The sequence below is a fragment of the Schistocerca serialis genome, chromosome 3 (genome assembly GCF_023864345.2).
Source record: "Schistocerca serialis cubense isolate TAMUIC-IGC-003099 chromosome 3, iqSchSeri2.2, whole genome shotgun sequence".
Taxonomy (NCBI): Eukaryota; Metazoa; Arthropoda; class Insecta; order Orthoptera; family Acrididae; genus Schistocerca; species Schistocerca serialis.
In genome coordinates, this window is record NC_064640.1 from 809,511,964 (window position 1) to 809,536,358 (window position 24,395).

A 24,395-nucleotide genomic window follows, 5' to 3' on the forward strand; every position below is an offset into this window, starting at 1 on the left:
ATATAATAATTCCAATCTCAAAGAAAGCAGGTGTTGACATGTGAAAATTACCAAACTATCAGTTTAATAAGTCACAGCTGCAAAATACTAACACGAATTTTTTACAGACAAATAAAAAAAATGGTAGAACCCGACCTCGGGGAAGATCAATTTGGATTCCGTAGAAATGTTGGAACACATGAGGCAATACTGACCCTACGACTTATCTTAGAAAATAGATTAAGGAAAGGAAAACCTACATTTCTAGCATTTGTAGACTTAGAGAAAGCTTTTGACAATGTTGACTGGAATACTCTCTTTCAAATTATGAAGGTGGCAGAGGTAAAATACAGGGAGCGAAAGGCTATTTACAATTTGTACAGAAACCAGATGGCAGTTATAAGAGTCGAGGGACACGAAAGGGAAGCAGTTGTTGGGAAGGGAGTGAGATAGGGTTGTAGCCTCTCTCCAATGTTATTCAATCTGTATATTGAGCAAGCAGTAAAGGAAACAAAAGAAAAGTTCAGAGTAGGTATTAAAATCCATGGAGAAGAAATAAAAACTTTGAGGTTCGCCGATGACATTGTAATTCTGTCAGAAACAGCAAAGGACTTGGAACAGCAGTTGAACAGAATGGACAGTGTCCTGAAAGGAGGGTATAAGATGAACATCAACAAAAGCAAAACGAGGATAATGGAATGTAGTCGAATTAAGTTGTGTAATGCTGAGGGAATTAGATTAGGAAATGAGGCATTTAAAGTAGTAAAGGAGTCTTGCTACTTGGGGAGCAAAATAACTGATGATTGTCGAAGTAGAGAGCATATAAAATGTAGACTGGCAATGGCAAGGAAAGCGTTTCTGAAGAAGAGAAATTTGTTAACATCAAGTATAGATTTAAGTGTCAGGAATTCGTTTCTGAAAGTATTTGTATGGAGTGTAGCCATGTATGGAAGTGAAACATGGACGATAAATAGTTTGGACAAGAAGAGAATAGAAGCTTTCGAAATGTGGTGCTACAGAATAATGCTCACGATTAGATGGGTAGATCACATAACTAATGAGGAGGTATTGAATAGAATTGGGGAAAAGAGGAGTTTATGGCACAACTTGACAAGAAGAAGGGACTGGTTGGTAGGACATGTTCTGAGGCATCAAGGGATCACAAATTTAGCATTGGAGGGCTGCGTGGAGGGTAAAAATCGTAGAGGGAGACCAAGAGATGAATACACTAAGCAGATTCAGAAGGATGTAGGCTGCAATAAGTACTGGTAGATGAAGAAGCTTGCACAGGGTAGAGTAGCATAGAGAGCTGCATCAAATCAGTCTCAGGACTGAAGACCACAACAACAAGAGTGTTGGGTTATGTTACAGATCAGTATCACTGGGCTCAATATTTATAGCCACAACATTAAGATCTCAAAATTATAATGAGGTGTCTATAGTATTTATGATTCTGCCCTGATATGTAACCTCCAAACAGCATTCATATATGTGCTGAATCAGTGATCCTTATTTCTCTGATTAAGATTAGTTTTTTTATGTCTGTTCATCAAATAAAATTTTGTGTGAGCCACGATTACTAATATTACTTATTCTTAATTTCTTAGGCAGTCATTGGTTTCGTAAATACAGTAAATGGACTTCAGTTGGTTCAAGAAACCTGTATTATGCTTTAACTACATTAAGTGGTTTTCAAACACTAGGAGAGGAGTACACTGGAATTGTAATGGTTGACCAGTCACTGAGAAAAGTTCCAAGCAAATTTGTAAGTATTATGTGCATCTCCATCCACTTACAGCAAGTAGACTTTCCTGACTCAAGTCTTGAGTTTCATGTAGTCTTGTTTGCCACAGACTGTGCTGTGTGCAGTGTGGAGCAGTGGTTAGGGTCACTGGCCTGTGTACTGTGCATCGCCAGTTCCGATCCGATCACTAGGAAATATTTGTTACGTAGTATTTATCATTTCTAGAAGGTTCTCAAAATTTCTTACGTTAGTTACATTTGCATATTCTGGAATATTCAGCGTTTGTATAAATATCAGCGCACACTATCCAGGAGACAGTATTGTGCTGTCTATACCTCGGTGTCCATATAAATGTGCTTTCATTGCTAAGTGTTATACGACATTGGCATCCCTACTTTTGGATTTGGAATTGATTGTGGTTAGATGTGGGACTATTTAATCGAAACACCAGGTACGTCAATACATCTGCATCACCATTGCTCCAATTACGCACTGTAAAAGCCATTGTATACATGGAAAGGAAATGAAATACCAATGCCACATAATTGATAATGTCCATATATTCAGAGATGAGTGGACTCAAAAACAACAGTAAGTCAGCTACGTGTCATGCTTTCATCAGTGTTTTTGGAGATGCTGGTTGGGATCCTATCAAATTTGCTGAAAGGTTCAACTGACACTTGCCAAGTAAAATAGGTAGGATGACATGATGTGCTTGGCAAATGTGTACAACCTAGTAGTCGTTCAAGAACAATGAACAGAAGCTCAATAGTTGGAACAAATTCCAGGCCAAATTGAAAAAAAGAACAATTGCTGACAATCAGCAGCAACTCTGCTTAGCACAAGAACAATTGAAAGACAGTGCCCAACATCGTGAGGAAATGGCAGTGTTACGTACAGAATGTTTTGGCCATGTGCCACATTGTGAATCCAAATATGATAGAATCCAACAAAATGTCACATTTGTTGAAAGGAGGCACAGAAGACATTTAACAATCTCTTCTGCCAAAGGAAGTCACCACAATAGAGGAATTCATCAAGAGGTGCCAGCAGATCAAGAAAATGCAGCAAAAAAGAAAAGAGAGTGAGAGAGAGAGAGAGAGAGAGAGAGAGAGAGAGAGAGAGAGAGAGAGAGAGAGAGAGTGTGTGTGTGTGTGTGTGTGTGAGTCAGACAAAAGAGGTATGACTGACTCCCAAATGTGGTCCCTATGGCAGCTGTGAAAGGCCATCACAACCTGGCCTCTCTCATACACCAGGTAGTAACAGAAGAGAGACAGCAATTTATGGCATCCAGAAATAATGGATCAAATACACAAGAGATAGCAGCTATGAATTTCAACACTAGGCATTAGGAGGCAATAGAGAACATTGAAGAAGAGATGTATTGATTATTAGCAACAATTGTTGCCACTATCCGAATGTGCCATGAAGAATGGACTCAGCCAATTCTCCTATGCAACAACCTTCAAACAACAACCGAGCATGCGACCAACACAGGTACAACAAACTCCTCTTGTGAGTGTAATGCCCTGCAGAAGAACAGGTGTTTGGGAGGATAACAGTTCAAACATGCACCCAGCCATCCTGAGTTAGGTTTTCTATGATTTCCCTAAGTCACTTCAGCCAAATGCTGGGATGGTTCCTTTGGAAGGGCATGACCAACTTCCTGCCTCATCCTTCCCTAATCCAATGGGACTGATGACCCCAAACCAAGCAATCAACCAACCAACCAACCAACCTGTGGAGATGAGGCCACCACAGACTAAAATCCTCACTGTATGACAGTTACCAATATTTCAGGAAATCTAACTGACGTTATCATTGACATTCAAACTGTCAAGGCACGAGTTGACTTGGTGCCTTCTTTCTCTTTAATATGAAATACTTATCATTGCCAGCTGAGGAAGACTATGCTCCACATTAAGAAAGCAATTGTGCTGAAGGTCACAAATGGGAAATACATCTAGCCAACAGGAATATGTATTACAAGAATGACTATCAATGACAGAGCACCGGCCTTCGAATTTGTTGTTCAACAGAATGTAGACATCACAAGCAGTTGTAGATTGTGGAAGATCAGAGCTTGAGACTGGTGAAGCTATTCCAACAAGCACACATAACGAAATTGCTCTTGGCAGAGACGAGCTCCAGTCATCAGTCTAGATACTCAGTTAAACTGTGAAGATTTTTTTGATTGAAAAAAAAAAAAAAAGTACTCAGGCTCATAAAAGAAATCCTCATACCAGTGACAATTTTAAGTATTACAGGTGTGGCCAAGGAAAACTTTCGATCACTAATTGTCATGAGTAGCAACAACTCAAACCAGAAGGTATATGCTTTGGAACAGTCAAACCAATCCAGGCAGCTCAGTGTGCCATCTTTGAAGAAACATGCTCTACTCCCATTACAGATGAAATTGTGGAGGAACCTACTATGAAACTGTCAAAAAGGTTTGGCCTGACTGAGGAACAACATTGGTGAGTGTAAGCCAATCCGTGCCAATTTTTTGGTGCTCTCAAATCCAGGTGGGGGAAAAGACATACTAAGGGGCCTATGGTAAAACACCATATCAACAATGGAGATCATCCACCAACCAGCCAGTGCTCATATAGTGTGTCGCCAGCTGGATGACACATAATTTGGAAATGGAGAAGATACCATCTGAGAGTACTTGGTCCTCTGCTGTGGTAGAAGAAGGATGGCACATGTCATTTCTGTGTTGACTATAAAAACAGAACAAAATCATGAAAGATGATGTTTTTCCATTGCCGTGCACCCTAGACAGCTTGAAGAGAGTAAAGTATTTCTCAACTATGGGCATGCAGACAGGCTACTGGCAAGTCCAGGTTGACAGGTCTGACCAGAAAAGACTGCCTCTAAGAGTTAAAAGATTGCCTTTATAACACCTGATGACCTCTATGAGTTCATTGTTATACTGTTTGAATATATAATGCCCTAGCAACCTTTGAACATATGACAGATAATCTGCTTGGACAGCTTGACTTTGCTATTTATATGACATCGTTGTGTTTTCAAAGACATTTGAAGAACACCTAAGTTGGCTCACAGCCATGTTGAAGTTTGTTCTGACTGCAGGCCTCCACCTGAATTTGAAAAAGTGCCACTTTGTCTCCCATGAAATAAAAATCTTGAGGCACCTAGTTAATGACAAGGGAGTCTGTCATGATCCAGAGGCAATATGAGCAGTCATGAATTTTCTGACATCTTGACACATTCATGATGTGAGAAGTTTTCTTGGAATATGCTCGCACTACCAGTGATTCACTGCTGTACCAAGGCATATCCCTTGCAAGAACTACTGCAGCGAGACAGCAAATTTTCCTGGAATAAGGTGCAGGAAAGATGTTTTGACCTTAAACAGGTGCTACCATCTTCTCCAGCCATAGCATTGTATGACAAGAATGCCAAGACAGAACTTCACACCAACACTAGCTGTGCTGTTATAGGGTAGATTCAGTTCTAACACAAACAAGTGGACGTCAGTGGGTAAAAATGTGTACTGTGAGTGCTTCACCAACTACATTGACACCAAAGCTGTGCCAGATGCTGAAGCTCCAAAAATTGCAAAGTCTCTTGTAGAAGACATCAATTTGAAGCACGGAGCACCACATGTCATGATTTCTGATCGTGGAAAAGTTTTCCGGTCAAGACTACTAGCAGAGGTAATTTCACATTGTGACAGCACCACAAGATACCACCCACAGATGAAAGGCCTCACAAAATGCTATAATAAGACGATGTGTGTTGGTGTTGAACAGAGGGATTAGGATACAGTACTGCCCGTCATGACATTTGCATATAACACAGCAAAACAATGCACTACAGGCTTCACACTGTTCATTCTGCTTCACAGTCGTGAGACTGAAACAGCAATGGATACATGGTTTCTGTTTCAACTGGACAATACTCAGGATGACTGCATGAAACACCTCATGCTGTACTTGGCTGCAGTGAAAATGTCAGAAATAGCAGGTCGCTGTCTTTCCAGGAGAGGGAGAAATGCTGCGAGCTATGGTGCATACAATCCAGAGTAGTGAATAGTAGTGGTGGCTGGTGTGCTGTAGCCTGCCACATCAGATGCAATCAGCAGCAAATATTTGTTATTTAGTATTTATTATTTCTAGAAAGTTCTCTAAATTTCTTATGATTGTAATATTTACATTTGCTGGAAGAGTCTGTGTTTGTATAAATAGAAATACTCTCCATCCAGTCCTGTTCTGTTCTATTTGTACACTGGTGTTCCTAATAAATGTGCTTTCAGTGCTAAGTACTGTACTTCACTGACAACCATGCTTTTGGATTTGGACAGGATTGTGGATATGACAGGACATTATTATAGTACTCATGGGTGTAGTAAATGTACCATCGTCACATTAGTTTACAATAGAGAAGTGCAGAGCAGTTCAATAGCTGATCATGGCAGCAGTTGAGAAATGTGGTTTCAGTTGAGTAATTTTCACTCCTGCATGAGTACTTATTAACCTTTCTGCTACAGTTAAACATTTTTCATTGAAGATGTGAATTATAATCTCCTTTAGTTTTTCAATGCATCAGTTTTGTAGCATAGTTTTTATTAAATATGTTAAGTTATTTGATGTCATAAAAATTAGTTTTGCATCTGACCCACATCTGCTTCTGATATAAGAAAAATTATTAAGTGGAAAAGAGCTGCACAAGAAGCATGGAGGAAAATAGTTGAAGAAGCCAAGGCTCACCAAGGACTGTAGTACCACAGAAGAAGATACTGCAAGTTTTTATTTGCTTTGCACTAGCCATGTTTATAGCAACAGCTAAATATAATAGAAATATTAATATGCAAGATAAAAATTTATAGTATTACGTGATGTGGAGTGGGTCCCACATTTTACCAGTTTATCCTTAGCACAGCAGATATAGCGTTAAGATCATGACTATAAGGGCTGGCATTCAGTTCTATTGTGGAATTTCGTTTTCTTCCACATACTGGGCATATAATTTTGTTTCCTCTACATACATGCAATCAAGATTTTCCATGGAATCTATACTACAATCATTCTGTTTCTGCACCTTTAATTAATATAATTATGGCTGACACCACTCAGAAGGTAGGATTGAGCCAGAGAGCACTTTACTGGGAATGTTCGTGTAGGAATTTAACAACTAAGATGCACGGGGATTAGACACAGGTAATTCAGAAGTGGTACCTGGTGTATGCAGCTATGATTTTAGTTGTGAATACTCAAAAATATTGGATAGTGCTGTGTACATTTTTACTCCTAATAATATTTAATTTGGTCCAAATGCTAGTATTGTTGTCATTTTTCATTGACTTGTTTTTTGTAGTCTGTCCTAGTGGTCACTATAGTTATCCTGCAAGATATACAACTAATTCACGAGTATGCTGTGAAGCTCCTCCCGAATGAAATCTGTGAGATGTTAAACATAAGATATAGTGAATACTGTTAGCTCAGTATTATGTCTGTATAACAATTAATCTGAAATTATATACTGTTATCTGATTTACTGTGTTATTTAAGTTGGTGGGGGTTCTTTAGCATTGTTTTTTGCACATAAGATATATTCAGTATTATAAATGTACAATTTTATTGGAAAGATTTGTGATGATTTCTGCACAATGTGAAGGACTACTACTACTTACTTGGTTAATAATCTGAAATTATATACTGTTATCTGATTTACTGTGTTATTTAAGTTGGTGGGGGTTCTTTAGCATTGTTTTTTGCACATAAGATATATTCAGTATTATAAATGTTCAATTTTATAGGAAAGATTTGTGATGATTTCTGCACAATGTGAAGGACTACTACTACTTACTTGGTTAATGAAGAAATTACGAGTGTACATAGATAAACTGCCATCAACAAGTGATGCTGATGAGGAAGCATGCCAGAAAGCATCAAAACTGATGCTATTGGCTGAAAAGTGTTTACCATTTTTTGAGAAGATACATACTACATTGTTTTACTTAAATGGCACATACTTAGCATTGTCCAAGCGTTTAACAGGAATTCGATATGTAAGTAAAATCAGTTTTACTATTCATATTTCTGGATGTGTTAGGGAATATATTCATTATGTCAGATTTAATGCTTTTTAATCTTCTTTTTAACATTTGAGAACTGCTGTTTCTTTGTTCACAAAAAATGCATTTCTCAAAATGATTCTTATTTTTGTTACTCACTTTGGATAAAATTTGCACATCAGGTGAGCAATGAGACAACTTATACAGATAGCATATACAGATTTTCAATGACTACTGATGATGGCTTACCTTGTAATTGAAGTGTCTTCTCCAAACTAGTGGTGAAAATAAAGCTAATGTTGCAAAGAAACAACGTTTGTTGCAAAATAGAAAGAAGAAAAAGCAACATGGTGTGTGTTACAGTTGCAGTGTTGTGGTTAACAGTATAATGTAAAAATCCACTTCTATGTATGTTGTAATACTTCCTTTCTCTTTACTTTGATGTGCACTCATAACAATTCAATGAGAGGTAGCTGCTCTATTAGAGAGGAAGACTATGCCTACCATTATAGTGAATGAAATAGTTTGGTGTGTCATATGACTGGGATGTGATTGGACTTTGTACTGGCTACTTGCATGAGACATATTGACAATATGTCAATATGTTGCAGGACCCACAGATATGATCATGGATAGTGGGAGAAAGCCATCCTGCTCATTCTCAAACAATACAGGAGGCTACTATCCAGTAATGTGCATCCATTTGTTCACCTACAGCACTCTGCAATGTGCATTCACCACAACAATATTCTACACAATCGTTCTCAGATTGTGTTGAAATGGGGTGAGAAACACTCCACAGACAACATGTCTGGACCCAGTTCCAATCAATTTCTGTGAGTTGTGAGTGGCTGTTGAACGGTCATGGATCAGGACGAGTTGGTAATACTTTCAAAGTTTCACGGAGCCATTGTCACAAAGTGTTGCTGGTTTCATCATGGGAGAACAGTATACTAGGCATTACTATATAAGTGTTTCCAACTCAATTGCTCATGATATAGAGCACTTGCATGCAAAAGGTAAAGGTCCTGAGTTCGTATTTTAGTCCAGCAAACAGTTTTAATCTGAACAAAAGTTTCGCTCATGATATGTTTTGGGAAGATGGTTCTTCTCAGCTTCTACATATTTGACAAATGAAGAAGAATTTACCCCTGGGTAGCTGCAACATGACTTTTAAGTTATTCAATGATTTAATTCAGTAGCATTATAACTATTTAGGCAAATGAACCTTAGTCGTACTGGCTAACTGTGGCAAGTCATTGTTGTCATATGCCATGGTCATTAAGCATAATAAACATTTGGTTATGTACTGTATAAATGGCATAGTCTGTGATATTTGTGAACACCGCAATAAACAGTTTCATCCTTGAAAAATCAAAATACAGTTATCAGTTGCAGTTTGGCGCAAAAAGAAAAAAATACAGCCTATAGGCATATGGCAGGTTTTTGTTTTGCACCAAACAGCATATATTCTATCTATTCACTGTCGCTTAAAATGTATTTGGTTTTTTAAAAATGAAAATGTTTATTGTAAAGTCAATAAATTTCATAGACTATGCCAGCTGTACAGGCACATATACAAATATTCATACTGTTTAATGGTTCAGTACATTCAATGACAATGGCTCACAACAATTAGCCAGAATGGCCCAATTCTGTTCAGCCAGACGATGCACTACCCAAACCAGTCACTGAGTAAAGTAATGTCATATTGCAACTTTCTGACAGTCATCCTTTTGCATTTGCTAGTGCATTCACATTAAAATTGCATCAGAGATCTATGATTTAATGAGAGTCAGGGGACTGTCTTTACAATTTTTATTAGCAAACAACATTTGCACAAGTCTGTGTCTTGTTGGAAATGGTAACATAGATCATTATGTGGGTGGTATGGCTGCCGTGATTTAAAATGAAGTCAGATCTCAGCTAAAATTATTGAGTGTGGTCTGTGTGCAGCTAATTGAATCACTAGATGAATAATAAAATTAAAGAAAACTATCATGTAGACAGAACAAACATCATTTCAGAATCAACAACCAATATTTGATCAGATTAAGAAAATGCATCAAAATCTAAAAGTATGCATATCAAGGCTATTCAATAAATGCTGGGCCATTGTTTGCTCATTTGATCATAGCTTATATAGGCCAGACCACACACAACATGGAAGAAAACTGCACCGAATATCTATGTTGCTTGCATTTTGCAACCAAGCAAGTCAGCTATCATGAACATTATGTATCCATTGGACATTCAAAGGAGTATGATAAAACAATCATTTTGGTCACATCAACATCTTTTTGGGACTCCATTATTAAAGAAGCCATGAAAAAACACATAGTAGAAAATTTGGTGAACTATGATAGTGGCTACCAGTTGGATAATGTATGGAACGCTATCATCTCCATGATTTGCACTAATCATAGATGACAGTGCACACTGTTGGCAATAACGAATGGTGAGCTGGTATGGTCTGTCTGTCATCATAATCTTAACACACGCATGGAATACTCAAAGTGCACTAAAAATTTTGAAATGGAGGATGTCTCCATCAGTCTCTGATGGCTCACCTGAGGATGGCTGGCAGGTGCTTAGTCGAAATGTCATGGAATGGCTATTAGCTACAAGCTTGAAATTTCTTTGAGTATTCAATTTCCTGGGAAAATTTTAAAATTCAAATCAGATGCCTGTATGGGGAGGAAGTGATCTCACAGTCCAGAGTTTTGACAAGCTGCATCTTAAGAGAACAAAACTTCATAGTTCTTCAACATTTTTATTGAACTTTAGGGGCCACAGCATAATACTAAAATTTGCCAGAGTGACACACTTACAACTACTGCTGCACAGAAGATGATGGAGAAGAATAATTGTGCTATTGTCCAAGAGAGGATTTGTTACATAAGACAAAGGTTGGATGCCATTTCAAATAAATTGTACCACCTGCATTTAAAGCTGCAGCACACCTCTCTCCTGTATCATGCGATTGGGCTGATGATGTGACCTTGGCCAAGTTCAATTGGATCCATAAGGGTGCAAGTTCTTCACAGGTAAAATCTGATCATCTGTTGCCATAGTAGTCATCATCACAGGGATAACTGCACAACGTACTGTTGTCAACTTCATGGAGAAAAATGTGGACTATGTAATGCTCTTGGCAATAGGTGAAGGCCCCAGTTTTGCAGCAACAATAAGTTTTGTGGGTGATGTTTCAGAAGCCGTGTGACACCTTCCATTGGATGCTGCAGAATAAATAAGAAAAGGAATTTGCTGGGATTGTTTTGAAAGCTCCCCATTAACACAATAACTTAACTTCAACAGAAAGTGCTGCGCTATGAAATCTCTGAGAGGACCCTGATATAATGGTTCTGAAGGCTGACAAAATGTAACTGTAATTTGTATGTTGATAAGACATACTGTCTACTAAGTAATTCTACTTATAGGAAGATCAATTATTATTCTACAGGACACGTGCAACAGAAAACGTCTGCAGTCCTGACATCTTTCTCGTTACATCCAGAGACCATCAAGAGGTTAAGACTCCTTGGTTGAGCCCTACCAAGACTGTATGGCCTTCTAAAATTCATGAAGGAGGTCTAATTTTATGGCCAGGTATACCTTTATGGCCAATAGTAAGCAACATTGGTGCTCCTACATTTCTTCTTCTTCTTCTTCTTCCTCTTCCTGTTCCTCCTTATCGTTTGTCCTGTGTGCTGGCGGGGTCCGCTGTTTTGACATTGTTGCCACTTCTTGCGATCTTTTGCCTGATCATTGTGCCTGATCAGGGTGAAGGCCTGAGATCATGAGATCTTAATGCAAGGTGTCAAGCCATCGCTGCCTTGGTCATCCTGCTGGCTATTTCCCATTTACATTTAGATTGAAACAGGTCTTTGCCACTGTTGTCTCGTCTGCTCTAAGGACATGCCCGTTCCAATGTAAGCGGCTTTCTCTCATTTTGTGAACTATTGGTGCAACACCGTATAGCCTGCAAACTTCATAATTTGTGTCGTGGTCATGCAACATTAATCCCGATGTCCACCTAAGCATTTTCGTCTCCATAACAGCAAGTCTTTGCTCTTCTTCCTTTGTTGAAGGCCAGCAGTCAGCCCCATACAGTGCAACTGGATGCATTAACAATCAGTATACTTTTCATTTGAGCCTGTTTGGAATGTTCTTGTCGCATAGTACTCCAGTAATGGAACACCATTTGAGCCATGCGCTGCTAAGGTGGCTGGAGATTTCTGCACTGAGATTTTCATCGGCAGCAATTGTCGAGCCCAGGTACTTAAAAGTCCTTGGTGTTGCGAGGTCAACACCATTGATTCTGATGGTTGCAGAGTCATTTAAATCTGTGGAAAGGTAGTATGTTTTCAACGCATTGAACCATAGTCCTACATCTGCAAGGCAGTCATTCCAGGTTTGGAGTTGTAGATCATTCTTATCTTCACTGGCCTGTAGCTCATCATCAGCATACAGTAACATTCAGGGTGCTCCTGCATATGATTAAGCCAAACATCTTGCTTCCTTGCTGAGATCATTGGTGGGCAAAAGCACATCATATATGTAACTCAGCTGATTTTATCAATAGACTGGGGACTCTCCTTCTAAGCAGTTCAAACCATTTACTTAGCTTTGATGTAGTCTCACTTTTCACAAAGGCCCCTCTTGCAGATACTCTGGCACTAACTGGTAATAAGTTTCAGGTGGATCAACACTGTTTTGTTTCAGCATGCTCTTTTCTCAACCATCTTTATGTTCAAACAAGAATATTTTGAGCAGAATGATGGCATTGCCATGCTCTGTCTTTCCTGGTGGCCAATATTTTTGTGTAGTACTTTGAGGACAGAGGGCTTGAAACAGCCAACTGTATTTTGGAGATATGTAGGTGATACTTTCATAGCATGGCTCACTGAGAAGATAAAGTAATGAAGTTCTTACATCACCTCAACTCCATTCATATGAATATCTGGTACACTGTGGAAATAGAGAAATATGGATGTCACCTTTCCTGAATGTTTTGGTTAGACAGAAGAGTGATGCCTCTATTGGCATTTAGTTTATCATAAGCCCACTCATATGGATCTGTATTTCCAATCATTAAGTTGTCATCAATTGTTGCAAACTATGAGTGTGCTTAAAATGCTTGAACACTAAGCTCACACAGTGCCAGATCCAGATAGTTGGCCTAAAGAGCTTGCCAACTTATACACAGTTTCAGGGAAAATGGATATTCTACACACAGATTAACAGATAGACCCAAGAAACAGGACACAGATAAAGAGATCATGCTGGCAAAATCTCTAGCTTTTCCCCCTTTGTTGGCAATTATTCCATTTAAAATAGCACAAATTCTCATCATGGAATGTAGTTAATGGAGACTGGCTGCAAGCTCGAAATTTCTCTGAACATTCAATTTGCTGGAAAGAGTTTAAAATTCGAGACAGTTGTATGTTAATACACTGTGTGTAGTTTGTTAATAATGTGAAGAGTTTCATTTATTTTTTACCAAATGTTTTATTTGCTCTCATTGTAGTGTCACAAACAGAAATGGGATCAATAAGAAAGTATGTCATATCACTGATTTTAACATACGATAGAGTGTAGTTACCTCTGTTGGCATAAATGCCCATGGTATGCATCTGAAGTAGGCAAGAATTTTCTAGAGTTAAATCTCATATACCAACACTTATTTGCAAAACACCTAATTTCTCTAGCTGAATCTGTGATGTGAGATCAAAGTGAGGTGTCATGTATACTAATCTCTCTCCTTAAAGCCAGTCAGAATGTAGGTAAAGACTAGACTGTGAGCTATTGTTTGATTTGTTTATCCCTCCTGTGAGAATCCCTTCTGTGTTCATGTTCAGCATCATTGGCACAACAACCCTTTGTGAACCTTGGACTTCTGTAGAAGATTATTCCACTCTTTCCTGTTTAGTGACAGACTGCACAAATTCTGAATTTAAGTTTTCCTTGTACCCTCTCTCACATTTCCCACCCATCTTACCTTTGGTCTTCCAGTTCTCCTGGTTCCTTCAGGCACTGCATTGAATATCTTCTTAATCATTCTCTAATTAGCTTTCAGTACACATCCTTCTCATTCCAACCTTTTACTCTTAATGAAACTGACAATGTCTAGTTCATTATATAGATTGTATAATTCATAACTGAAAATCCTTCTCCAGACACCATTTTCTCCCACTGGCCCAAAAATTTGCCCAGAGATTTTTTTCTTCTTCAAATATGCCAAGTTTATTTTCATCAAATCTCATTAATACCCATGCTTCAGCACTGTATGTGAGCCGCAGCCTCACTAAAACTTTAGCTTTAGCTTTAGTTCTCCTAAACAGCAGCTTAGGTTTCAGATGTTTTCTGAGGTCATGGTAGCATGTGTAGGCGGACAATATTCTTTTTGGTATTTCAAAGCTGACATTGTTCTTACTTCAGATACAAAGTAGGTGAAACTACTCATGACATCTAACTTACACAAAACAATTTCTGTGAATGGGGGCTCATTAGGATAACCTTCCTTAGCTGTGGGCATATGCTTAGTTTTCTCTTCATTTATCTGTAAGTTTTTCTTTATAGCATTGCTTATAACCTTCTCAAAGGCTATAGTAAACAGAAGGCTGGATAATGAGTCTCTCAGTCTTACTCCATTTTTTTTAAGTCACAGCACTTGATAACATATTCTGTATTTTAACTTGACTCCAATTTTTTGTCCCCACAGTAACTTTCACTAAGGTGATCAGTTTATTAGGAGTCTCTAACTCTTCCACTATTATATATAGCTCCCTTCTGTTAATAGTGCCATAGGCTGACCTGAAGTTTATTAAGAGGTGATGTGTATCAATCTCAAATTTTTCACATTTTTGTAGTATTTGTTGTATAGTGAAGATCTGATCAATAGCAGATCTTCCTTTACAGATTTCACATTAATAGTCACTAACAGCATTTTCAACATAGGGTGCAAGTCTACAAAAGAGGGTATTTGAGAATATTTTGTGTGCTGTAGATAATAGGCAAATTCTCCTATAGATAGAGCACACGATGATATCACCTTTTTTGAGTTTTGGGTATATGACACCTATGTTCCATTCATCAGGAATACATTCATCAATCCAAACCTTAAAAATAATTTTGGGAAGATGCTTGACAAATTCCTTGGCTGCATTTTTAATCAGCTCTGCTTGTATTAGATCCGATCCTGGGCCTTATTATTCGTCAGTTTCTTGATGGCTGCCTCTGCTTCCTCAGCAGTTTCTGCTTGTTTTTCTGTTTCTGAGTTCCTTGTATTTACAGAAGATAAGATTCTTTGGTTCTCCGCTAAATCCTCATTCAGCAGTTAGTCAAAATGTTGTCCATGTTTTACATATTGCTTCATCACTACTCGTAACTGAGCCATCTGTATTTCTACATAAATTCATCACCATCCCTTCAGCTCTTACTTAACTTTCAATAAAAAGCTCTCACCTCATTCATCCATTTCAGCTACTCCATTTCTTCCAGTTCTTTCTTTTCATGCTCTCTGTTTATTTTTGTGCACCCACTTTTCTTCTCTTCTTGCTATCGTCTGCAGATCTTTGGATACGGTTTACCTTTGTGTTTTAATGTAGGCCTTATTTTGAATTGTTGTAACTCATTTCTCATGTGTACTCTGTGGTGTCACCGCCAGACACCACACTTGCTAGGTGGTAGCCTTTAAATCGGCCGCGGTCCGTTAGTATACGCCGGACCCGCGTGTCGCCACTGTCAGTGATAGCAGACCGAGCGCCACCACACGGCAGGTCTAGAGAGACGTACTAGCACTCGCCCCAGTTGTACAGCCGACTTTGCTAGCGAAGCTACACTGACTGATACGCTCTCATTTGCTGAGACGATAGTTAGCATAGCCTTCAGCTAAGTCATTGGCTACGACCTAGCAAGGCGCCATAGCTTTGATAATTAATATTGTGAAGCATGTATCATCAAGAGCGATGTTCTACAAATGTGGATTAAAGTTAAGTATTACAAGATTTTCGTACTTTATTGCAATTCTCAAGACATTGTCCTGTTCCAGACCTCACGCCAATCTGCGTGAGCTTAATGCGTGCCTTTCGGCTTCCTCTCGTTGTGACTTGGCTGTCTTGCTAAGTCCCAACATACTCTTCATCAAACAGGCCACTGTGTGTGGCTGAATCTACTCTTCCTACACAGCAGCTTTTGTAAGGATGTCTTGTAGGTTCTTCCACAGTTCCTCAATATTCTCATTGTCAGAAAAGTGTGCCTGGTATCCCCTGAGTAGGTCAGAATCTCTTTGAGCAATCTCGGGCTCCTTGGAATTTATTTGCATGAGATCCATGTACCTCTTTTGCATTAGATATTCAGATTCTGATTACTGCTATTAAAAGGTAATGGTCAGAGTCAAAATTATAAAATGTAACCTTTCATGGCCAGAATTGTCACAATTAATAAAATATTCCAGGCTATTATACCATGGTCAAAGGGAAGGGATCCCTTCAGTCACAGCATAATGGCCTGGAATATTTTATTAATTGAGAGTCAAAATTAGCACCCCTATAGCTTCTAACATTCATTAGGTTGGACAGATGTCTTGCATCTGTTAGGAGTTAGTCAATTTGGTTAAAGGTATACCATCTGGAGATTTCCACATCATTTTATGTATATCTTTGTGACTGAACGTTGTACACCTCACTACCATATTTCTCAAGGGAGCAACATGTGAAAGTCTGATCCCATTATCATTTGATTTATAATGTAGACGACTTTCCAATGCAAGACTGGTATTCATCTTCTTTTCCAATTTTGGCTATCATATTTTCAAAAATTATCTTATAGTCTCCTCTGAGCCATTTGTTGTATACTTCATCTAACTCATTATAAAAAGTAAATATTATGAAAAAAATAATATTGTCATTATTCCATCCTGGGTTTTGCGTTATAAAAAGCATCATTCTCTTCTTCACTTCTCTCTTCAGTTGAGGCATGAGCACATACGATACTATAGTTGAAGAATTTGCCTCTGCTGCTGAGTTTGCACAATCTGTATGATTTTGCATGAAAGACTCACTTTTTCGTTCCTGCATAACTTAGCCATGTACTCCCAGTGTAACCATTGCCCAGGGGCTAGTGGCATGGAGTTGGTGGGAATACACAGCATTTCTTGTGTTTTGGTAATACATTTCTACCAGGAGGAAATGCACCCATAGGGCCACATACTACCTCTTTGACTCCTTCTCATTATGTGTCACAAATATAAAATCACGCCATGCACATGCATGCAACAACAGCAATTAGTGTGACAGGCCACAAGCATAAGAAAATATTTTAGACTTTCTTTCTACAAGCAGAGCTGATGTTTTCAAGAATGTCACCAAAAAAGAAAGGGTTAGTGACCATGATGCTATTACAGGGATGATACTTACAAAGAAGCCATAAGTGATTTAAAGAAATCACAGGAAACCTAACTCTGGATGGGTGCACAGGGATTTGAACCACTGCCTTTCCACTGTGCTACCTCACTCGTTATAGATGTAGAAGATCTGATTCAAATTCAAAAAATGTAGAAGAATTAATATTAAAACTCCAAGATGATGTAAGCTGCAGTCTAAATAAATAAACCAAGAAGAGTAATAAAAGCTAATTATCCATCTTGGTTTCATTTCTTCATTTGGATAATGTTGCAGAAATACTCTCATTACAAAGGGAATGTAGGAACACCAATAGAAAAAAGTAAATGGCAGATCATGCATCTGCAAAAGACCTATGCACCAGGTCTACAATAATTTCCACAGTCAGATCCAGGTGAAAGATATAGGGTAAATGCTAGGAAATGTTGGTAATCTATAAAGTCAGTGATCATATCAAAACCTTCTACCCAATATCTTGTGCATCAATATGGTGCTGAAACTGAATACAACAGACAGAAAGCTGAAATATTAGATTCCACATTTACAAATTTATTCACGTGTGAGACTATTACTGTACAACAGTTGACAATAGTATGCATCACAAATTCTGCTAGACTGCTGGCTCAATAATATACACTGCCAAACAGAAAACTGAAGCACCCTGAAGGGGAGGAGGGAACAAAATGAAAGTTCATGGATTCAGAGAATATGTACTGTTACTGCAGTAGCCGGCCGAAGTGGCCATGCGGTTAAAGGCACTGCAGTCTGGAACCGCAAGACCGCTACGGTTGCAGGTTCGAATCCTGCCTCGGGCATGGATGTTTGTGATGTCCTTAGGTTAGTTAGGTTTAACTAGTTCTAAGTTCTAGGGGACTAATGACCTCAGCAGTTGAGTCCCACAGTGCTCAGAGCCATTTTTTTGTTACTGCAGTGATTACAAATCGAGTCAATTTTACAAAGATCTTAGTAGCTACCAGTATGACAGTGCGCGCCCTCTGGCCTGGATACGTGCACTGATTTGGTTAGGAAGGATGTCATAAACCCATTGTACCCTCCCTTGAGTCAAAGTGGGCCACAAATGTTGTATCTTGTCTGTGATATCCTGTATACTGGCACTGGAACAGAGTTGACGTCCAAGCTGGTCCTCCATATGTTCTATCAGGGACAGATCTGGCGATCTTGCTGGACATGGGAGTAGCTCAAAATCTCACAGACTGTTCACAGAGACCTATGCCTTGTGTGGACAAGTGCTGACCTGTTCAAAAATGGCACCAAGTACTGTTGCATGAGAGGAAACACATGAGGATGTAGGGTGTCAGTGACGTACCATTGTGCTATCAGTTCCGTCAATTGTTAACCACCATGACCTGAAATTATACCTGCTGGCTACCCAGATCATGACACAAAGAAGAACACTGCTGTGCCCCTCCAAATGCTACATAATTCATCATCAGTCGACGATTCCCAGTCACAACACCACGCCAAACACAGTGTGCTTTTAATGGCAGCCTACGCCTGAGGTTGATAATTCCCTAGTCTGGTTTCTGCAAGCCTCTGTCCACACATGATGCAGAATGTTGCAGGGAGTCCATTGCTTGTTCTCTAATGGCAGTTGCAATTGTGAATGGATTATGATGTGCTTGGAGCACAATGTGGTGATCCTCCCTTGTTATGGTCAGATATGATTGACTTGAACCTTAGTGACAAGTATGACTGCTCTCATGTTCCCATGCTGACCAACACTGCCCAAAAAATCTGGATAGAGCATGATTCAATCAAATGGCTAGAGACCCACTGTGAGGCCCTTTTCAGACACTGTCAGATACCGGTAATGTTGTCTCTCACGAGTATGCAGCATATCTGTGTCCTTCACAGTGATCACTCAACATGTGGTGCTGTTCACACCCATTATATGTACCCTTCCAAGTCTGCTAACAACACTAATGCACTCTGGTGGCTGTTCTACCTGTACGTGAAATTTATTTGAAGTTGTGAATATGGACAGTAATCAGCTGTATAAGGCAATCATGACAATGAAAATTTGTGCCAGTCCATGACTTGAACCCGAATTTCCTGCTTTACGTGAGCGGTCACCTTAACCACTATCTGTGCACAACTCGTGGCCAGACCCAAACTTTCATATCTTGTCATTCCTGCATCACAATCTGTACGTGTATACACATAATATAATTCCTGTATAGGGAAGGACATTTTAATTGAAAGTCACTGCCTGATATCGGTGGATAGATACAATACTGAAGTGCCTGTGTTATTAAAAAAATGATACACTGTTCCTTTGGACATGCATGTATGTCGAAGGGTCATTGTACCATTCTTCTTAACAATAGAAGTAGTGCAATATCGTGTTCTACCTGTCACAGAGGACTGCAACTCTAAATCATTTACATACCCAGCAATAATGTGTACATATACAAAGTTACATTGGCACCTGACCAGATCTTCTGAATGCTTCACTTTTTTTGCTAGGCAGTGTATATTGCACAGGGATCACAAGAATAGGATAAGAGAGTTTAGAGTGCTTACTAAACCATAAAGGCAACCATTTTTCCCTCCCTCAATATGCAGATGGAATAGGACTTACAATTGCTAGTATTGATACATAGTACATTCCACTGTGCTCTGTAAGTGCCTTGCAGAATATGCAGGGTGTCCCAAACATTGAGGGTCAAAATTATGTACAAAAAAGCATGCCAAATTTAAAAGAATGCAAAACCCCCCAAGATTGCCAAGTTGTACAGAAGCTAGGAATTCAGCATGAACTTCAATGTGAGATGCTTTTAATAGTTTCCACAATGAAATTCTGTCTGGCAGAAAACCCAAAGAGATTCTGGTTGTATGTAAAGTACACCAGCAGCAAGATGCAGTCAATATCTTCACTGTGTGATAACAATGGTGATGTTAGTGGTGGCAGTACTGCTAAAGCAGAGTTACTAAATATGGTTTCCCAAAATTCTTTCATGACGGAAAACAAAGTAAATATTCCATTATTCAAATCATGAACAACTGCCAACACAAGTAAATTAGAAGTGGATCCCCTCAGTGTAGTGAAGCAGCTTAAATCACTTAATAAAGGCAAGGCCTCTGGTCAACACTGTATACTAGTCGGGTCCCTTTCAGAGTATGCTGACCCAATAATTCCATACTTAGCAATCATATACAACCACCTGCTCATTGAAAGATCTGTACCTAAAGACTAGAAAATTGCACAAGTCACACCAATACCAAAGAAAGGAACAGGAGTAATCTTCTGGATTACAGACCCATATCAATATTGATTTTCAGTTGGATCTTGGAACATATACTGTCTTCAAACATTGTGAATTACCTCAAACAAAATGATTTATTGACAAACAACCAACACAGATTCATAATATATTGTTCTTGTGCAACACAACTAGCTCCTTATTCTCAGGAAGTAATGAGTGCTATTGACAGGGGGTATCAAATTGAGTCTGTATTTTTAGAATTCCAGCTTTCGGTACCATTTCTCATTAGCGTCTAGGGCAGAACATATAAGCATGTGCTTGTGGGCTGTTATTTCATAATGCTTTCCTTATAATTTTAACAGTGTACAGATCCTCACTGGGGAACATTACAATCTGATTTCAGTAGCAATATTTTCAACTCATTTACAAAAGGACACTGACTGATCCCATTTTTGTAGACAGCATTCAAGCTGAGGAAACGTATATCACAAGAACAACACAGGTAATATATATTTGTACTCCCCAAATAGAGGAATCTTTGAACAGCAGATAGAAATATTTAAAATTACTAATTTTTAAAAGCTATCAGACTGTCATACATAAAATGAAGAAACTCATACACACATTCATATGTGATCAATTCATGCACATGTGGCCACTGTCATCTCCAGTCACTGTGGTGTCACTGGGGCAAGTAGCACTCTCAGCTGGGGCAGTCAGTGGGGGTAGAGAAGAGGTGTGGGGAAGGAATGGATGGAGGGACAGCGATGTAGGTATCAGTGGGCGATACTGTAGTGTCACCTGTAGGAGTGTACAGGGACGTGGTGGGGACATGATGATGGGCAGGTAGGTAGAGTGTTAGGAGAGCTGTGATGGGGATGGGGGAAAGGAGAGGAGAGAAACACAGAAAGGGAAAGAACTATGCAGGTGAGTTTGGGGGGGGGGGGGGGGGGCAGAAAGCATGTGTGTGTGTGGAGCGAGACCAAGGAAGGAGATAAATAGGTGGAGGACAGAGATTAGTGAAGGCCTGAGGCCAGGGGGGTTATGCAAACAAAGGATGTGTTGTGGGGAGAGTTGCGTTTGCGGAGCATGCTCAGCAAGTAGGTGGTCTACTGATTCTTTGCCATGGTTTGGCAATGATCATTCATGCAGACAGACCGCCTGTTAGTGGTCACACTCCTGTAGAAAACCACATAGTGTTTGCACAAGTCACTACACTACATATCTGTTCACAGGTGGCTCTGACTTTGATGGAATAGGAAATGGCTGAGACAGGACTGGAGTAATCGGTAGTGGGAGAATGTATCAGACTGGTTTTGCATCCAGGTCTTTTACAGATATATGAACAATGGATTAAGTGGTCATGAGCAGCAGTGGAATAAGGACAGGCAAGGATATTAAGTAAGCCAGGTGGGCAGTGGACTACCACTATGAGAGGGATGGAGAGGATATTACTCACTTCAGGGTATGATGAGGGGTAGATGAATATGATTGAGTTGCTCCAGTCCTGGGTGGCACTGAGTCATGAGAGGGTCACTCCTTTGTTACCAGTCAGTGGATATGTGGAGATTGTAGGTGACTGGGGGGGGGGGGGGAGGGTATAAGATGCATCAGATCTGTTTCTGGACAATGTGGGGAGGGTAATTTTGATCTGCAATGGCCTCAGCAAGACCCTCAGCATATTTTGAGTATTTTGAGAGGAACTACCTGTCACTGCTGATGTGATGACCATGGGTGGCTAGACTGTATTGAAAATACTTCTTGGCATGAAATGAGTCACAGCTGTTCAGATGGAGGTATTGTTGGTGGCTGATAGATCTGATGTGGACAGAGGTACTGATGGAGCCATCTGTGAGGTGGAGGTCGACATCAAGGAAGGTGGCTTGTTGGGCCAGGTGAAGTGTATGAAGGCGAAGGTGTTGAGTTTCTGTAGGAATCCTTCCTAACCAACTAGAATCTGCAACTTCTTACCTGTTTCAGATTCATTGATGACATCTTCTTTATCTGGACTAAGGGGAAGGCCTTCCTACCCACACTCCCAATTCACTTCCCTTGGTCATCCTCAGCCCAACAACCTACCTTCCTTGATGTCAATGTATCCCTCATGGATGGGTACATCAGTACCACTGCCCACATCAAACCTACCAACCACCAATACCTCCATTTCAAGAGCTGCCACACATTACACACCGAGAAGTGATTTCAGTAGAGCTTAGCCACCTAGAGCTTAGCCACCCATGTTTGTCGCATCTGCAGTGATGAGCAGCCTCTCTTCGAACATGCCAATTTTCTCCCTAAGGCCATCGCAGACTCATATTGCATTCCTCACCTCCTCCAAAAACAGAGCTCCCGCATCTTGTCTCCGCAGTCACCATCCCCCTCATACCCAATGACCAGCCACAAAGCAGTACTCCCTTATGATTCAGTACCATCCAGGACTGGAGCAACTAAATCATATTCACTGCCAGGGTTTCAACTACCTCTCACCATGGCCTGAAATGAGAAATATCATCTTCATTATATGCCCCACCTACCCCTCAGTGGTATTCCATCACCCACTCAACACACCCAATATCCTTATCCTTCCCTGTTCTGTTTCTGTTCCCAATCCCTTCTACCATGGCTCATATGCCTGTTAAAGACCTACATACAACAGTCTCAGTCATCCTCCCGTTACCACCTACTCCAATCCTGTCACAGGCATTCCCCATCAGAGGCAACACCATCTGTAAATGAAGCCATGTAGTCTACCAACTTAGCTGCAGCCACTGTGTGGCTTTCTATGTGGGCGTGTCCCTCCCAATGTTCCACCTAGCTGCCTGTCGTCCTGTCGCCACCACATCTCCCCTCTTTTCTTCTGGCAACATTACAGCATTTCTCCCACGTCTACCCTGCTATTCCTCTTCATTCCCACCCCCACACCTCTTCTGTATGTCCACTACCCAATCCAACCAAGATAACTCACAAGGAGACCACACAGCAATCGGATTTTTATAATTTTTTGTATTTATGGTACATGAATTTCGGAATTCAAATATACCTCTCCCAAAGGAGATCAATTCAGCTCTCAAAAATTCTCCAGAAAATTGACTTTGAAATTTTCTGAGCACATTTATTATGCTAAGATAAGGAAGGTATTTTTTGACAAGCAGTGTGGCTCTGTGGTAGAGTGCTCACTTGCTTTGTGAATGGCCTGTGTTTGTTTCCTGGTGGTATCAAATTTTTAGACAAAGGTGCATGTTCTATCAGCATTTCTGTGAAGTGTAGAATGCATAAATCACTCAAGCGGGTGGAGATAGTGGTCATGTGCGCATGAGGTGTGCTTGCTTGTGTGACTGTGTATGTGTTTTCTTTTCTGAAGAAGGGTTTGGCTGAAAGCTAAATGTTTAACAGTCATTTTGTTGTGGCTGTCTGCAACTTAGCATGTCGTTTTTATGGTGAGCAGCAATTTATTCTTTTCATAATAGTGTTAAGTAGAAGTAATTTACTTAGTACATTGTTTGTATTCCAGAAGGATTACTATATTGAGAATGTCATTTATGCATATATTCATCAAAAATTACAAACATTAAATTACTAAATACCACCAGTCTGTATTTTCTGCATTCTGTCCAAGGCATTTGGCTCTGTAGATCATGTCACTCTTTCAGGAAAACTTATATTTTAGTGGAATGATTGATCTTCCACTTTAGATACTGTACATAATGTGTTACTCATATTTTTCAAAGATTGAATATGTTTAGTTTAGTTGAATACGTTTAGTTTGGCTGGATACGTTTAGTTTAGTTTATTCGTTTTTAGATCATTTTACATCATATCAGACATGTCAATTTAACACAAGCAATGATAACAGGTTTTTGTGTTACAAGATTGATAAGAGATATACAGCTGTATGCACATACACAGGAACATAGATACTAGGTACATAAACGTGAAAACCATACACACATACACACATGTACACTCTGTGACTAAGTCTTTATGCAGACACACACACA

The 24,395-nt window shown here is 39.6% G+C and overlaps 1 protein-coding gene across 3 annotated transcripts in view; it reads left to right on the forward strand.

Annotated features, from left to right (window-relative positions):
- The window catches only part of LOC126470663 (peroxisome biogenesis factor 10-like), a 123,382-nt gene that overhangs the window by 37,969 nt on the left and 61,018 nt on the right, over positions 1-24,395 (forward strand). For all 3 annotated transcript variants that reach the window (XM_050098654.1, XM_050098655.1, XM_050098657.1), the window contains exons 3-4: positions 1,587-1,744; positions 7,509-7,760. In XM_050098654.1, coding sequence (XP_049954611.1) covers positions 1,587-1,744; positions 7,509-7,760 — 410 coding nt within the window. The remainder of the gene's footprint in view (positions 1-1,586; positions 1,745-7,508; positions 7,761-24,395) is intronic.